Below are 17,066 nucleotides of genomic sequence, written 5' to 3' on the forward strand. Positions count from 1 at the left end.
TTGAATAATTATTAATTCCAATGAGTTAAATCTGAGAAGAAAAAGAAAACATCAGTTGAGCTATCAGCTATAAAGTGTATACCTTTTGGGGGGCCACCCTATATTTCATTTCGAAAGGCACAACCTGTGATAGAAGCGATTGCCACACGGCACTTCTGAGTAGTGTTAGAATCCCCCTACACACACACCACGTGTGAATCTCTCAGTTAGTGAGGAGATGATGTGAATGTAAGGAAGACCTTCACCATGACTGTGTGTGGTGTGCTGTCTTTGGACCACATAGAGGAATTCCTTACCTTTTTCTCTCTTTCACCCGCAGGAAGGACAATCACGGGGTGGCCTGATGAGGAAAGCATGAATGCATTGGATTTAAACTATTCTATAGATGCAGTGAGAGTCATCTTTAACAATAACTTCTCATATCATTTAAAGTTTTTCTGGGGAGGTAGAATTCCCAAGATGAAGGAACACAGAGACCATTTAGGTAACTTTCCTATTAGAAAAGTACTTTTTTTTTTTTTTCCTGTTGTCATTAGTCAAAAGGCAGCATATGTGAGAGCAGAAGTATACACAACATATCCAGACTTTTAATTTCTGAACATAATGAGATTCATTCCTGTTTTTTTTTTAAAAAAAGCCTGTGTTCTTAAGTATATTGTCTTACTAAGAAATTATATTTGCTATTGCAATTATGCGCTGCTTAACGAGAGGGATACTTTGTGAGAATTGCATCATGAGATGATCTCATTGTCGTAGAAACATCACAGAGCGCACTCACACAAACCTAAATGGTACAGCCTACTACATGCCTAGGCTGTATGTATAAGGTATAGACTACGACTTGTAACCTGTACAGCATGTTACTATGCAAAACAATATGGGATTAAATCAAGCACAAGAGAAAATGATGCAATCCAAAGATGCGGTAAACATGAGATAGTCTATGAGGCTGCTGTTGGCATAGCCTGGCATACTGCTTTACTGCCAACTTTTTTATGTAAGTAGAAAGAGTTCACTCTAAAATAATGATAAGACATATAGTTAGTAAATACATAAACCAGTAACATGGTCATTTATTGGCATCATCAAGTATTATGGACTGTACATAGTTGCAGTAGGTTTATTTACAACAGTGCCACCACAAACACTTGGGAAAAGCATAATGTCATAATGGCTACGATGTCTCTAGGCCAGCGATTTTAAGCCTTTTCATCTTATGGTATACATAAACTACTAAAATTCTGCAGCACACCAAGAAATATATTTTTTGCTGAACTGACAAAAAATAGGTGTCATTTTGATTCACTCACACTGGGCAGCTATTGTTGTGTTGGCGTTGTCATTTTTTCATTTGACAATCTAAGGGAAAAGAGGTCAGTGCCCTGACTAAGAAGTCAGGTCCTAGATTATAAGAATTTTTCAACTTCATTATATGTGTCCCATCATTTACCCAATATAGTAATATGGCACGTGACTGCATTCCTGTGTTAGTCCTAAATAAAATTTCAAGTAAAGGCTCTTGCTCAATGATTACCAAACATTTAAAAAATTTAGTACTTCTTTGGCACAAGCCACAGAATAGTCTTGGCTCAACAAAATATTCTTGGGTAATGGAGAGAATTATAAGATTGAGTGAAAAATTGTTGAGAACTGATGTTCACATGAACAAAGCATATTCTCTGGGTGTACCCTGCAAACCTTACTTGCAAAAAGCCCTATCACACATTATGTTATTGTGAACTTGGAGTGCATTTTGGAACATTTGAAGTCTTCATTTTTCCTATCACCAAGATTGCCCCATCCCATCATAACTGTTTATGTTGTGTTCTTCTTTTCCTAAAGCTCATTGTCAACCATCATATGAAAAAGTCACCTGTGAAGGTTCACTGTTCTGGAAGAAAGGCTTTATAGCTTTTCAAGCTGCCATTAATGCCGCTATCATAGAAGTGAGTATTAAGTTAAAGAGACAAATGGCATTGTAAGTTCAATTTTGTTCGATGGTTATCTTATGGATTGTCCTATCTTATCATGTAATTGATTTATTCACTTCATTTATTGGGTACAATGTACTGGACAAGTACTGTGCAGTCATGAGCCACTGTGCACTATGATGTTTGGATAGTTGTGTCACTAGACGATGGGACCACTGTTGTATATACAGTCTGTCATTGACCAACATGTATTGTTGTGGTGCATGACTGTATATAAACCATTACACTAAGCACTGAGGATCAGGAAATAAAGAGAACACAGTTACTTTTCTCCAGGGATACTGAATAGTAGGGGGAGAGAAATGGATATATGGTTCATAGTAAGAGTTTAGATTCTCTTTAGTTTCTGGGATTATAAATGGTGTACTAGGTAAACAATGAAACAAGATACTCTGAAATATCAGAGAGGACCTACTAATTGAAATGACATTTCAGCTGAGACTTTGAGATTGAGTAGAATTTTGTCTAGTGAAGATGGTGGGAAGATGTTTTAAGGAACCAAGACAAAAACTGGAGGGTGGCAGGAACTACCTGGGGACAGATCGTGATAGGCATATGCATTGAAATGTGGAATGCACATGATTTCATATCATTGAGAGGAAATGCATGAGGTTACAGTTAGCTTCATAATAACAGTGTGTTCATTGATATCTTTCTTTAGATCACAACAAATCACTCGGTGATGGAAGAGCTCATGTCAGTCACTGGTTTAAATATGAAGATATTATCTTTTGTTGCCCAAGCAGGGGTTGGGACTGATATTTTCATTTTCTTCTGCATTGTTTCTTTTTCTACGTTCATCTACTATGTATCAGTCAATGTTGCCAAAGAAAGACAATACATTAAGTCATTGATGACCATGATGGGGCTTCGAGAGTCAGCATTCTGGTAATTACATGGCTACAGTCTGTCACGTAGCATACATAAGCAGAGGTAGTTGTTTGGACTCCCTAGACCAATAAAGTATCATATTTAAACTTGATGGCTTCCATAAAGTAGTGTACGATAAATAAGTGAGGTAGATGGACTTATGGGCTTGGTAAATGATACTTTTCATACTTCAATGAATTAAAGAAAGTCTAATTCTATAGATTGCTGAAACCCAAATCACTAACCAATACATATGATGACTCTTGGTCACTAGTTACCATATATGGTGTGTGTGTGTGTGTGTGTGTGTGTGTGTGTGTGTGTGTGTATACATATATACATACATATGTGAGGTTTCTAATGTTTGATGAAATATATGTTTGGATGATTGATTTTGACTCCACATTGAGTGAATTCTTACTTTTATGACACTGAAGGAAATAACACATACACACACACGTGTTACGTTCTTTAAGCACAAAGCTTTCTTTGGTGGAGGTATACACAGTGGTGAGAACACAGGCTTGGGAGGTGGGAAGCCATGGGTCATCTCCATCTGAGCATTACCACCTTGACCAAGTTACTTAATCTCTTTAAATCTTGTTTTTCTCTTCTGTTAAACATTGATAATAATATCTATCTCTTATTGGTCATGAAGATTAAACAGAAAATGTACTTAAAGTGGAATTAAGAAAAATTAAACACAAAATATTAGGTAGCACTCAGTATTGGGAAGTAGTACATACTGAGAGATGTAAGTTAAGGAACCAATTAACAACAAAATTTTTAATGAGTTTAGCCAAACAAATGAACTGTTATTGGAACCCAACCACACTCATCATTTGCACATTTTTTAAAAAATATATTTTTATTTATTTCAGAGAGGAAGGGAGAGGAAGAGAGAGATAGAAACATCAATGATGAGAGGGAATCATTGATCGGCTGCCTCCTGCACATTGGAATGAGCCCGTAACCCAGGCATGTGCCCTTGACCCATGTGCCCTTGACCGGAATCAAACCTGGGACCCTTTGGTCCACAGGCCGACGCTCTATACACTGAACCAAACCGGTTAGGGCTGCACATTATTCAGTGACTGCTCTTGTGCTCTGAAGGCAGTGTTGAGTAGTTGCAAGAGAGACCACATGGTCTGAAAAGTCTAAAATATTTACTGTCTGGCTCTTCAGAGACAGTTTGCTGCTGCTTCATCTACTTTTGGCCCATGATATTTATACAATTACTTTACTGAAAGAAGAAGTCTAGAACTGACAAATCCTCATAAATGTTTTCCCTGAAACCTCTCCCAATTACTCTCACTTTTTATCACCCAGTTTCTTTCTTATTTTGCAATTAGCTGCCTATATTATTTGTTTACTTGTTTATTGCCTACCGTCCCCTGTAGAATATGGACTTCAGGAGCAGAGAAATTTTCTGATGTATTAGCTGTTGTATTCCCTGTACTCTTGCTATATGATGAGCTTCACAAATCATTTGCTGAACCCATGAATGAGTCCAGTGATAGAGTAGCAGCACTCTGAACTGACGTTTCTTTTCTCTGCAAGGCTCTCCTGGAGTGTGATGTACGCTGGCTTCGTCTTTATTATGGCGATTCTGATGGCTCTTGTTATAAAATCTACCCATGCTGTCGTCCTCACTAGCTTTGTGGTGGTCTTCACGCTCATTCTCCTCTATGGCTTGTCTTTGGTGAGTTGATGGATTTAATCAACTTCTCTCTTTATCGCTCTCTCTCTCTCCTTCCTTCCCTCCCTCCCTCTCCTTTTTCTCAGGGAAACCTACCCATTATTTATCACTAATTCTGATCACACCTGTTCTTTTCTATTTGCAGTATTTGAGTATTTACATGAGACAGTATCTAGGAGTGGAGAGGGAATAGACAAAATATCATACTATGAAATTCTGTCCGTTAGTATGCCACTGATGATTCTCAGAGAAGTATATACTACCTGAAGTGTTTCTCTTCTCTCAGATAACTTTAGCTTTCATGATGAGCGTCCTGGTAAAGAAGCCATTCCTTACCGGCCTTGTCGTCTTTCTGCTCACGGTCGTATGGGGGAGCCTGGGTTTCACTGCGTTGTACAGGCATCTCCCTGCCTTTTTGGAATGGACCTTATGTCTTCTTAGCCCCTTTGCTTTCACTGTTGGGATGGCCCAGGTAAGAGCTGATGTAACTACTTCATTTTCTACAAAATATTTAAAACAGATTGCCTCTGAATAATTCATGCTTCAGGTGCTAAACATTAAAATTCCCATCTACGTTGGTAAAGATACATGCAGAAGGTATAGATAGGAGATGTATGTTTTCATTTTTCTCTCTCAGCACAGTTCGTTTTCTTTTAAGTCCCTAAGTGCAGGCTAATACTCCATTACTAATGCGGTTCTGCTTTTACTTTTAATGGGCTGTCCCATTGAAGATGTATCTAATTTAAAGCTCAAGAAACATGACCCTTAATATTATGGCCAGAATTTGAAAACTAGGAATTCCATGGAAATACATTTTTACTTTTTGATGGGCCAATTTAAATGAAACTGAGCCTCCTCTCAGAAAATTAATTCTAGTTAATTTGGCATCTATATTTATGCCTGGCCTGCGGGGATTGGGCCAAAACCAGCTCTCTGACATCCCCCGATGAGTCCCGGATTGCAAGAGGGCACAGGCCAGGCCGAGGGACCCCACTAGTGTACGAATCCATGCACCAGGCCTCTAGTAAGACAATAATAATTCTTGATGCTCCATTTATCCTTTTAATAGTCTATGTATTTTTTTTTAGCTTATACATTTGGACTATGATGTGAATGCTAACACCCATTTGGACTCTTCAAGCAACCCAAACCTAATAATAGCTACTTGTTTCATGTTGGTTTTTGATACTTTTCTCTATTTGGCATTGACGTTATATTTTGACAAAGTTTTGCCCAGTAAGTAGATTCATGATTGTGACTCAACACAATTTCATTCATGGTCTATACTTTGTTCAAGAATAAAAAGTATATCATTAATAATATTAATATTGGTTACATATTGAAATGATAATATTTAGGATACAGTGGGTTAAATAATATCTATGGTGTATTGACTATAAATTAGCAAACATTTTTTTTCAAGACTTTAAAAATAAGCCTAATGGTATTCTGCACTGTGTTTATAGAATAACTTCCTAAGATCTTGTTCTACCATAACACTTTAGATTGTTTCTTTTAAGAAAGAGACACTTGCGCTCGGCCAGTGTGGCTCAGTGGTTGAGTATCAACCTATGAACGAGGAGGGCACACGCCAGGGTTGCAGGCTCAATCCCCAGTAGGGGGTGTACAGGAGGCAGCTGATCAGTGATTCTCTCTCATCATTGATGTTTTCACCTCTCCCTCTCCCTTCCCCTCTGAAATCAATAAAAACATTTTTTTTAAACACAGACACTTGTAAGCGATGAAGGATAATTATATTATTAGTGCACGTATCAGAACTAGATGAAGAATGCTACTGCTATGGTGACTGCACTCCTTAAAGTGGTGCCTGACCCAATATTTAATTGCCTCCCTTTCATGTAGCTGAATATGGACGTCGACATTCTCCCTGGTTTTTCCTGAAACCCTCTTTTTGGTTTCAACACCAAAGAGCTGACCACATGGCCCTTGAGAATGAAATAGATTCAGATTCTTCATCGAATGACTCTTTTGAACCAGTGTCTCCAGAATTCCATGGGAAAGAAGCCATCAGGTAAAGAAAAAACTACCTGGAGATGCAAATGAAACACCTGTCAGAGATCAGAGATCTATCAGGCAAAACCCAGATATGACAAAGATTTCCTTCAGTGTCCTTCTTGTACCCACATATGTCCAGGCTGCTATCCTCAGGAAGGGCTACCCTCTTTCTTGATAACATTTTGTTTTCTTACATTGTCAGCATTTACGTTTACTAATATCTATGGTTTAGCAACAACCATCCATGAATAAATAGTATTCATATTTCCATCCTCTTCATTATCTCTTTTCCATTGTTCATGCTTTGCTCTCTTTCTCTGTCAGCTGTCTTTGTGACAGACACTGTCACCATCTCCCTGGTTATTTTCACCCCCTTTTCTCTGTGATTTACTCTGTCCCTTTCCTCTTTGCTTCCTGGTGAATACAATGAGAAGGAAGAGGCAGGTGAGGCAGAAAGGGGAAAGAGACCCTCCAGTGAGTGGATGTCTCAACTGTCTGTCCACCTCCACCATTTCTTTACAACATTTTCATCTTTTTTTTCCAGAATAAAAAATCTTAAAAAAGAATATAAAAAAGGAAAGCATGAAAAAGTAGAAGCTTTGAAAGGTAATAAATATCTACACTAATAAAAGAGAAACATGCAAATTGACCGTCCCTCCCCTATGCCCACCAGCCAATCAGGAGTGAGTATGCAAATTAACCCAACAAAGATGGCAGTTAATTTGCATACGCAGGCGAGAAGTGAAGACTGAAGACAGTGTAGAAGGAAGCCAAGCACTGCAGAAGGGAGCAAAGCGGTGGAGAAGGGAGCAAGGCAATGGAGAAGGGAGGGACCGAGGCAGCGAGGCAGTGGAGATGGGAGGGAGCGAAGCAGCGGAGATGGGAGGGAGGCAGCAGAGAAGGGAACAAAGCCTGCCTCGGCATGCTTTGCTCCCTTCTCAGCTTCGCTCTGGCCGCAGGAAGCCCTATTCTTGCAGGAATAGGCCTGAGGAAGGCCTATTCTTGCAGGAATCTTCCTGCAACAGGCCTCTAGTCATATATAACAGGCAGGTTGGTTTCAAGACTGTATCTCAACTGTGATACTGTCTTGGCAGACAAAGAACAGATAGTCCAGCTCTCATGATGCTTCTTTGTTCGAACCTAGTATGTTTCCTTCCAAGTAAATGAAAAACCACATAACAATTTCAGAACGTCAGATGCACCCTTGATATCCTATAGGTTTGAGAGATAAATGATAGACTCATGCTAGTTTATTTTCAGCTCACCATATTCTCTAATCCGAAAGCTATCTTCATTGTAGTCAGCCCATCTTTAAAGACAAAACTGCTTTGATCTCCAAGATTGTTAATCATAAAATAATACATTATGGTAATATTACACCTATAAAATGTATATCATAGCAGATACCATTTTAAAGAAAGGAATTTTGGGATGGATTTTGACTATTGCTAGCCAAATATACCCATATTATTAGAACTTATAAAAAGTTCAGAGAATGTAAAGTTACTATGTAGGCTCTGAGTGTAATTTAAAAAAAAATAATTTCAGGTCTGGTATTTGACATATATGAAGGCCAGATCACTGCACTCCTTGGTCACAGTGGAGCTGGGAAAACGACCCTGTTAAACATACTCAGTGGATTGTCGGAACCAACATCAGGTGAGAAGACAATTATATAATGACAATAACATGGGCAAATGAATTAACTGTGCATTTTTATTAGTTAATTTCAATAGTAGTTTCATTAACTACTAGTCACACTCAGGTATTTAAAAGTTTTAGAAGTTTCTTCAAGTTATTCTTGTATAGATTCATGTTCTCTTTATTTAGGAAAATCTTTTTGGTTTAAATATTTCCTAGTAAGTAGTTTTATGCTTATGAATTGGCACCCAGCTGGATCAGATATCTTGCGAACATTACATTTTTAATTAGTCAATAGTGTATTCCCTATAGGTAGGCCCAATATCTTTAAAGGACTCTAGTGATTGACACACATTGTTTTTTCATTTAAAAATATCTTACAAAAAGCAAGCGTGCAACATTACCTGATGTTAACTGTCTACCTTTAACTTTTAGGTTCGGTCGCCATCTACAATCACTCACTTTCGGAAACGGCTGACTTGGAGACTGTCAGCAGGCTCACTGGAGTCTGCCCCCAATCCAATGTGCAATTCAGTTTCCTGACAGTGAGGGAAAATCTCAGGCTCTTTGCCAAAATAAAAGGGATCCAGCCACAGGAAGTGGAAGGAGAGGTAGATTCCTTGTTAAATGTCGTGCAGCCATGAGGATGAAATCGTTTACCTAGGAAATTCTCAATGCACTTGTGTTACTTCTACCCAGTTCACCCTCTAAAGGGCAAAAAGGCCCCTTATAAGGAACAGAAAAATAATACTGTTTTTTTAAATAACCATTTTGGGTTTTGGACCAAATATCCTTTCTTTGGTTTAGGTACAACGAGTTTTACGGGACTTGGAAATGGAAAATATTCAAGACATTCTTGCTCAAAATTTAAGCGGTGGACAAAAAAGGAGACTAACTTTTGGAATTGCCATTTTAGGAGATCCTCAGGTAAACTGAACTAAAATTACTTGTAAAATCAGATTGAGGGCTGAGAAACTATTACATTCGGTCAGACTTAATTTGTAAATGCTAAAAGCAATAGAGCAGTTACAATGAAAAATTAAGTACTGAGCTATGTCTCCAAATACATATACTAGTCTGTTGCTTTCTTAACGAAATTTTGCCTGGAAGGGGAGATGATTTTATGTGCTTTTGTGCTGTGCAGATTTTGCTACTGGACGAACCAACCGCTGGATCAGATCCTCTCTCAAGGCACCGTGTGTGGAACCTTCTTAAAGAGAGGAAATCAGACAGAGTCATCCTCTTCAGCACCCAGTTCATGGATGAGGCTGACATCCTGGCCGGTGAGTTGGTTTCTTGCATGTACCTTAGTGAGAAATCAGAGACACGTGTGGAATATGTATAGATTCATTCCAACACAGTTAGTTGCCATGGTGTGACTGCCATGAGAATCTTTCACCCATTTGAGCACCTGCATCCCCGAGTACATTGTGCCATGGAAGTGCTCTGAGCCTATTGCATTGGTTGTAAAATATATAGCTGTTCCCAAAGATATATTATGCTTTGCCCTGGCCAGTGTGCTCAGTGGTTAGAGTGCCGGCCTGTGCACCAAAGAGTTGCCCGTTCGATTCCTGGTTAAGGGAACATACCAGGGTGTGGGTTCTCTCCTCGTCCCCTGGTTGGGGTGCATGCAGGAGACAATTAGTCGATGTGTCTCTCTCACAGCGACGATTCTCTCTCTCTCCACACCCCCTCCCTCCCTCCCTTCCACTGTCTGAAAAGCAATGGAAAAAAATATTCTCAGGTGAGAATTAACAGCAACAAAAAAGATATATTATGCTTTATTCAATATGAATGTCAGTTCGCTTGAAACAGATCCTTTCGATGTATAATTTTTTTCTAAATATACTAGAGAATAAACTAACATGTCATTTTAGTTATTGTATGACAAAGAAAGTGGCTTACATATGATCAGGATTCGAATGCATCTGTTTTAGTGGGTCATGCTTCTAAAATACGTTGCTTATTAATGAATTCGTTTCTTTTATATCAATAGTGAAAATACAGCACCTTAATGCAAGTTATTGATTTATTTTTTTTGCTTTTAATACTTAGACCGAAAGGTGTTTATATCTAATGGGAAGCTGAGGTGTGCAGGCTCTTCTCTCTTCCTGAAGAAGAAATGGGGCATCGGTTACCATTTAAGGTACGACCTCACTGTTGGAGACAGGTTAGCACATGTTGGAAAAGCTGAGGGCAGGTGATACCACTATTGAGCATGTTCAAGTAGACTGCACAACTGGTGTGTTCATTTCAAGAGATCTGTGTTAGAACTATGCCACGGGACTCTTTTTCTTAGCTAGAGTAAAGGATATGAAGGGTTGCAGACATGAAGGCTATAAGGATGATTAAGCGACGTTTAAATAAATTTTTGGAAACTATTTTCACAACACTTTGTTTGCTAGAAGAAATGTATTGATATTCCAGTCCCTTCTCTTATCATATTTTGTTGCTTATTTAGGTTTATTGTGACAGTTTCAATAGCCTCCTCTCAGTTCCCCATGAATGTCTGTCAGTTAATAAGTATTGGCTATGTTTTAGGTACTTGCTAAGATATTGACATTTGGAATGCCCATATAATCATATTTAAACCTCCAGATAACGTTAAGATGGTATTATTATTCTCCTTTGACATGTCAGAGAGTTTTAATAATCGGCCCAACTCACTTATAAGTGGTAGAATCTTGGACCAAGATTACAGGTGTAATATGAATCACCCCCTGTACTCCCACTAAAATATTAACGTTTCTCAAAAATAATTAAAGTCACTTAATCTCCAGTGGTTAAATGAATCCTCCCATTATTTGCTCCAGGTGTTTGACCTGATCTAGCCTACCATTCCATCGTGATTGCTTGGTACTACCTGATTGAATCTCTGCCTTCCAACTAAAAGGAACCACCCACTGTTCTCTGCGGGTGTTCCATAGTGCTGTGTTTTATCTGTGCTTGAGATAGGACAGTGGTCGGCAAACCACGGCTTGAGAGCCACATGCGGCTCTTTGGCCCCTTGAGCGTGGCTCTTCCACAAAATACCACATGTGGGTGCGCACGTACAATGCGATTGAAACTTCGTGGCTCATGCGCAGAAGTCAGTTTTCGGCCTGGGCGAGTTTATTTTGAAGAAGTGGCGTTAGAACACTCAAGGGGCCAAAGAGCTGCATGTGGCTCTCGAGCCGCGGTTTGCTGACCACTGAGATAGGACATCTGTTTAACATGTCATCCTCCAACCCCTTCAAACCACGTTCTAATCGTATCCATTCTTGAAGGTCTTTTCTGAGTGTTTTCTTCTTGAAAAACACCCATTCTTCAGGAACCCTGAAAGCATTACTTTGAATTGTTGCCTTAGGCAACTTAATTCATTTACTTGATTCTCAGTAACTTCATTTATGGAGTAGCAGCAATAATACCTGCTTTGCATTTAAGACTAAAGATATTGAACGAATGAGTAATTGACAATGTGCAAAGCACTTATTTGAATTAACTCAACTTCCTTATCCCTCACTTATTTTATAATATGCTTTACATTATGTTTATATTATATCATATTATATATATATTATATTTTGTTACGGGCTCTTTTAGAGAAGGTTCGGTATTCTTTTTTAAAATATATTTTTATTGATTTCAGAGAGGAAAGGAGAGGGAGAGAGAGATAGAAACATCAATGATGAGAGAGAATCATTGATCAGCTGCCTCCAGCACACCATCTACTGGGGATCAAGCCCGTAACCCGGGCATGTGCCCTTGATTAAAATCGAACCCGGGACCCTTCAGGCTGCAGGCCATTGCTCTATCCACTGAGCCAAACCAGCTAGGGCTGTATTCTTATTTGGTATCTTAGAGAGTGCTTAGCACAGGGCCTTGTAAGCACAAAATAGCTTTTTGTAAAACGGATTTTTTTTAGGTTCATGTCATCAAAGTCAATTGTGATACCCTCGTCATTCTATAGCCTTAGTGTAATTCAATGCATATAACTAATAATGGGCTTGCTCCAATCCAATGATATCATGAAGAACTTTGTCTGTTCTCATAACAAGACAAACCAGCTTCGACTTGAATACATTTGGACCAAAAAAGATCACATCTGCTAACATATTGAGGGTTTCCTTAGTGCAAGGCCCTGTGCTATCTCATACCTATTTTGTTTTGTTCTGTATTTTGAGATCCTTTGAGAGGTTAGTATTGTTCAGTCTCACAGATGAGAAAACTGATGCTCAGGGACACTAGACCTGCGTTCTGGAACAAGGATCAGTAGAGCAATAAAACCATGTTCTTAAGGACTATACACAGTACCTCTGTTTTTGTTTTTCCCATGTTCAAGTGCTAGTTTTTGCAGAACTCATACTTTAGTGCAAAGGGAGAATTCAAAGTTGAGTTATTGAACAGGTGGAAACAAAATTAGGCATTACCTTCCACCTCACCCCAGCCAAGGTTTAGCCGAATATCTCTTTTCTCCAAATAATAATCCTTGAGTCACCGTCTCTATTTCTAACATCCCTTACACTAGTTCTCCTGCCATGTGGTACAGATTATACAGCTTGGAGTATATTGGTACTTTTATGTCTCACTTCTTTCATTAGGTTATACATGTTTTGTCTCATTAATGAAAGGATGAGCGCATACTACAATTGTTTGTAGAGATAGTGTTTGAGAAAAGTAATTTAAATTTATTCTTTTTAAATATTAGTTTGCATTTGAATGAAATGTGTGATCCAGACAATATAACATCGCTTGTTAAACAGCACATCCCTGATGCCAAATTAACAGCACAAAGTGAAGAAAAGCTTGTATATATTTTGCCTTTGGAAAGGACAAGCAAATTCCCAGGTAACAGAATGCAGAAACCACAGAGTGGTTTATATTGATGTTACAATAACCTTAGTTCTTTTGCATTTGTTATTATATTGCCTAACAATTAAGCCTAACATGAAAGCATAAGTCTCGATTTTCTAGAAAATATTTCTTAAATAATGGGGATTTCAACATATAAATTTTGGGTTGACACAATCTATCCATAATACTCTTCATAATCTAACAATTAAATATGTTAAAACACATTAAATAAAATATAACTTATTTCAAAATCCCTCATATATGTAGTTTTCTAAGAATAAAAAAATAACTGTTTAAAATTGTATACTCAAGAAGACATGGAAATGTACATATTGTATAGACTATTTTATGAATAAGGGAAAGTCTATATCATAACTTTGCTTCTAATTAATGCATTTTATTCCACATGAGTTTTCTATTTTTTAAAACGTTATTATCAATCTCATTACAAATCATATTCTTTTCATGCATTTTTGTGTCTACCTTTAGACCTTTACAGGGAACTTGATAGATGTTCTTACCAAGGCATCGAGAATTACGGTGTTTCCATGACAACTTTGAATGAGGTGTTCTTGAAACTAGAAGGAAAGTCAGCTATTGATGAATCAGGTAAAAAAAAAAAGAAATTATATTTCTGTGCAGTATTTTATCTTGAAAATATACTTTGAATGATGAAATGATATGCTTTTGGAGTGTAATGATTTAGTCTTGTCTTGGGAAAATGTAGAACAGATAGAAATGTATTTTTGTTTCCTACCCCCTTCTCTCAATGCTGGCCTCCCACCTTGAATATCTTATTTTTGTACCATGCATTTTTTAAAGCATGTGGAATACAGCAGTGCATAAGACTAAATCCTCATGGAGCAGACAATATTTATTATTATATTTATTATTATGTACATAATATAATATTGTATAAGAGCTATCGAGATAAGAAGTTAGAGTTGTAGATCGACAGTTGCTTTTTTTGTAGTATTTTGATGACATCATTCCAGTGTCTTCAGGGTTCCATTGTTACTGTTGAAATTTTTTTCTGTCAGTCTAATTGTCATCCTTGGGTAGTGTTCTGCCTGTTCTCTCTAATGATTCTAAGGTAGTCCCTTGTTTCCGGTTTACTATCTGTGTCTACTCTTTATTGCACTTTTTCATTTTCTGTTTTTTTCCTGATTGATCAAGTGGGGTTTTATGTTTTATCCTTTTTGAAGTTATACACTAGGTATCTTTTCTTAGTGGTTGGTTACACTTACCTTTTAATGTTCATCTAGCTTTCTGAAAGTCTAGAGTTGATCAATTTCTCTAGGCTCTTCTTCTAAAAGATGTAACTTTTATCTTATTTTCAACTATGGCTATATTAAAAAATCTTGTCTCTACCAATTTCATATTTCCAGAGGGTAAAGGGAAGGGTTCTATCTATATTAACTTTTCCAGCTGAGTCAAAAATACTAAAATAGTTTATCTGTTGCCATGAATAGATTCTTCTTCTTGGCTAAATATAAGTTTCTTTTCATTGATTTCTCTAGACTAAGTCCTTTAAAGCTGTAGACACAGAACTTTTTTTCTTCAGAAAATACAAATTTTTCTTTTATTATATCATATTTTTTTCTTCTTGTAGTGTATCTTTTTTTTTTTTTGCTTCATTCCCATTTCTGTAGTAGTTGCTCAAATAAAACCATGAGTTAGATTACTTGTATCTTTGTCCAAGACTCTCTACTCTGACACCATGTGGTGAGTAGATAATCTTAGGGAAATCGAAATAAGGCGCATCTAAAATGGCACTTCATAAATTACTGATTTTACATTTTCTAGATATTGGAATTTGGGCGCAGTTACAAAGTGACAGGACAAAAGATACAGGAGGCCTTGTTGAACTGGAACAAGTTTTGTCTTCCTTTAATGAGACAAAGAAAGCAGCCAGCGGCATGGCTCTCTGGAGGCAGCAGACCTGTGCAATAGCAAAAGTTCGCTTCCTGAAGCTAAAGAATGAAAAAAAAACTCTGATGACCATGTGAGTACCTGAGGGTTTCAGGTATGCATGGTTGGCACATTCAAAATCAATTCAAGAGAGGAAAAGAAAAACAAACCAATCACGGATAAAATAAATTTCAGCAATTGTATATGTTCTTTTAAATATAGAAGCCAATTTTTAGTTGCTTAAGTGGATGTGTAATTAAAACAGAGAAAGTATGGGGGTTTTCTCTTAATTTCACACAGAATCTGCTCTTATCAAAAGCTTGAAGTAGTTTATCTGAAGCATGAATGTTAGCACTTAGGTTCCATCCCAAAGACTTGCCTCTGTGCCAGGCCGCATCTTACCCAAGGCTTCATGTCACTATCTGGAGCCTCTACCGTCCTCTCCAGATTCGTGTTTCTTACTGAGTGATACCTCCTGGCATGAGCCCTGCTCGCCACCCCAGGCACTCATTCATTCCATTGGCTCTCGAGGGTGATTAGAAGCCCTTAAAAAAGCATAGTCCAAAATCGGACAATATTGTCAACCATGGCGTCCAAATAGGGCATTGGAAAAAGAATTTTACATGAGGGAGAATTTGAATTTGATGTAGGAAAATGGAACATTTAGCTAAGGAGGTAAAGCAGGATGGAAATTCAGACAGAGCAGTTCAGAGCGTGGAGATGCATGAGAAGTCCGCAGAACTGTGATTAATTATTAACACAGAGTGTGCAAAAGGTAAAAACAATTTTGATAATATATTACCTAAAGCTAGAGAGTTTGGACTTTGTGACTAATAAGGAGTTTCTGAAGTTTTAGTTTTTAGTTTGAACAGGCAACTGATATCATTAGAACAGAATGTCAAGAAACTTAGCCAGGAAACAGTGCAAATGGTTTGGAAATAGTAGACAGTGGGTACAAGGAAAAGAGCCATTTAGGGCAATGTTGAAAGAGGTCAGGAGAGAGAGAATTATGGTCCAAACTTGAAAAGTAGAAGAGAGAAGAAGGTGCAAGGCAAGTACTAACGATGATATGATAGACATTTTCAACCATTTGGAAAAGCAAAGTATGGGAGAGAAATGAATATAACATAAATGAACTTTGGAACCTGAGTGGATGAGAAAATGTTGGAACTTGCAGAAATCAGGGAGAGGAAAGGGCAAGTTACAGAGTATAGCAGTCAGGGTATTGACGATATGCTAGCTTGCAGTGGTTTCCCCCCCCCCCCCCCCCCAAGAAATGCAAGACTGAGAGCAAAAAAAGTGGGCATTGGAGAGGGATATTTAAGAGTGATAATCAGCATATTTCCTAGGCTTGAATGACATGTCTAAAGGGGGTAGAGGGCGGCATTTGGAGAGAGAGAAATACCAACGAGAGGTTCATAGGAACCATCTCATCTTAGAAAAAAAGAAACGGGGAGGGAAAGCATGATTCACATATGTGGTTAGTGTTTGTAATTTCTATTATAACATCCATTTTCTGCCCACATGTAAAAACCTACCTCAGTTGCTCTACATGATTTTCTCTTACCTTTTCCTTTATGCAGATTACTGCTTTTGGGCATTAGCCTTTTCCCTCAGCTCTTGGAATATCTGTTCTATGAGATATATCGAAAGAGTTATTCTTGGGGACTGTCTCCCAGTATGTACTTCCTCTCACCGGGACAGCCACCTCAAGCTCCTCTGACACACTTACTGGTCATCAATAAAACAGGTGAACATGGAGCTCAAATGCAGCCTTTCAATGTTGTGCTTGTTCAGAGATTCCCAAGAAAGCATAAACCATGAAGGAAAAACATATTCTGTATGTTTAATTTAATTTTATTTTTCAAGCCTCACCCAAGGATATTTTTTCCCATTACTTTTTTAGAAAGAGTGGAAAGGAGGGGTGGTGGGGGAAGGGGAGAGAAATATTGATGTGAGAGAGGCTCATCAATTGCTTGCCTCCTGTACATGCCCTGACTTGGAATTGAACCCAAGGCCCTTTGGTGCATGGGCTGATGCTCTACACACTGAGAAACACCAGCCAGGCTATTTAGAAAGCACACATGATGCCAATCAGAAAATTA

General features: G+C 38.0%; 1 protein-coding gene across 7 annotated transcripts in view; it reads left to right on the forward strand.

Moving 5' to 3' along the window:
- Positions 1 to 17,066, forward strand: part of ABCA9 (ATP binding cassette subfamily A member 9) — a 111,383-nt gene that overhangs the window by 11,317 nt on the left and 83,000 nt on the right. For 6 of the 7 annotated variants that reach the window (XR_013815065.1, XM_079798040.1, XM_079798042.1 and 3 more), the window contains 17 exons: positions 320 to 484; positions 1,843 to 1,946; positions 2,653 to 2,879; positions 4,422 to 4,563; positions 4,847 to 5,032; positions 5,649 to 5,796; positions 6,424 to 6,592; positions 7,121 to 7,182; positions 8,125 to 8,235; positions 8,653 to 8,828; positions 9,025 to 9,144; positions 9,362 to 9,500; positions 10,273 to 10,363; positions 12,905 to 13,044; positions 13,540 to 13,659; positions 14,857 to 15,055; positions 16,545 to 16,711. Coding sequence is in view for 6 of the 7 variants with exons in the window: in XM_079798040.1 (XP_079654166.1) it covers positions 320 to 484; positions 1,843 to 1,946; positions 2,653 to 2,879; positions 4,422 to 4,563; positions 4,847 to 5,032; positions 5,649 to 5,796; positions 6,424 to 6,592; positions 7,121 to 7,182; positions 8,125 to 8,235; positions 8,653 to 8,828; positions 9,025 to 9,144; positions 9,362 to 9,500; positions 10,273 to 10,363; positions 12,905 to 13,044; positions 13,540 to 13,659; positions 14,857 to 15,055; positions 16,545 to 16,711 (2,466 nt within the window). In the remaining variant the exon portion in view is untranslated. The remainder of the gene's footprint in view (positions 1 to 319; positions 485 to 1,842; positions 1,947 to 2,652; positions 2,880 to 4,421; positions 4,564 to 4,846; positions 5,033 to 5,648; positions 5,797 to 6,423; positions 6,593 to 7,120; positions 7,183 to 8,124; positions 8,236 to 8,652; positions 8,829 to 9,024; positions 9,145 to 9,361; positions 9,501 to 10,272; positions 10,364 to 12,904; positions 13,045 to 13,539; positions 13,660 to 14,856; positions 15,056 to 16,544; positions 16,712 to 17,066) is intronic. The other variant, XM_079798043.1, reaches the window with a different exon arrangement.

Source organism: Cnephaeus nilssonii (genome assembly GCF_951640355.1).
Source record: "Cnephaeus nilssonii genome assembly, chromosome: 19".
In the NCBI taxonomy this organism is placed as follows: Eukaryota; Metazoa; Chordata; class Mammalia; order Chiroptera; family Vespertilionidae; genus Cnephaeus; species Cnephaeus nilssonii.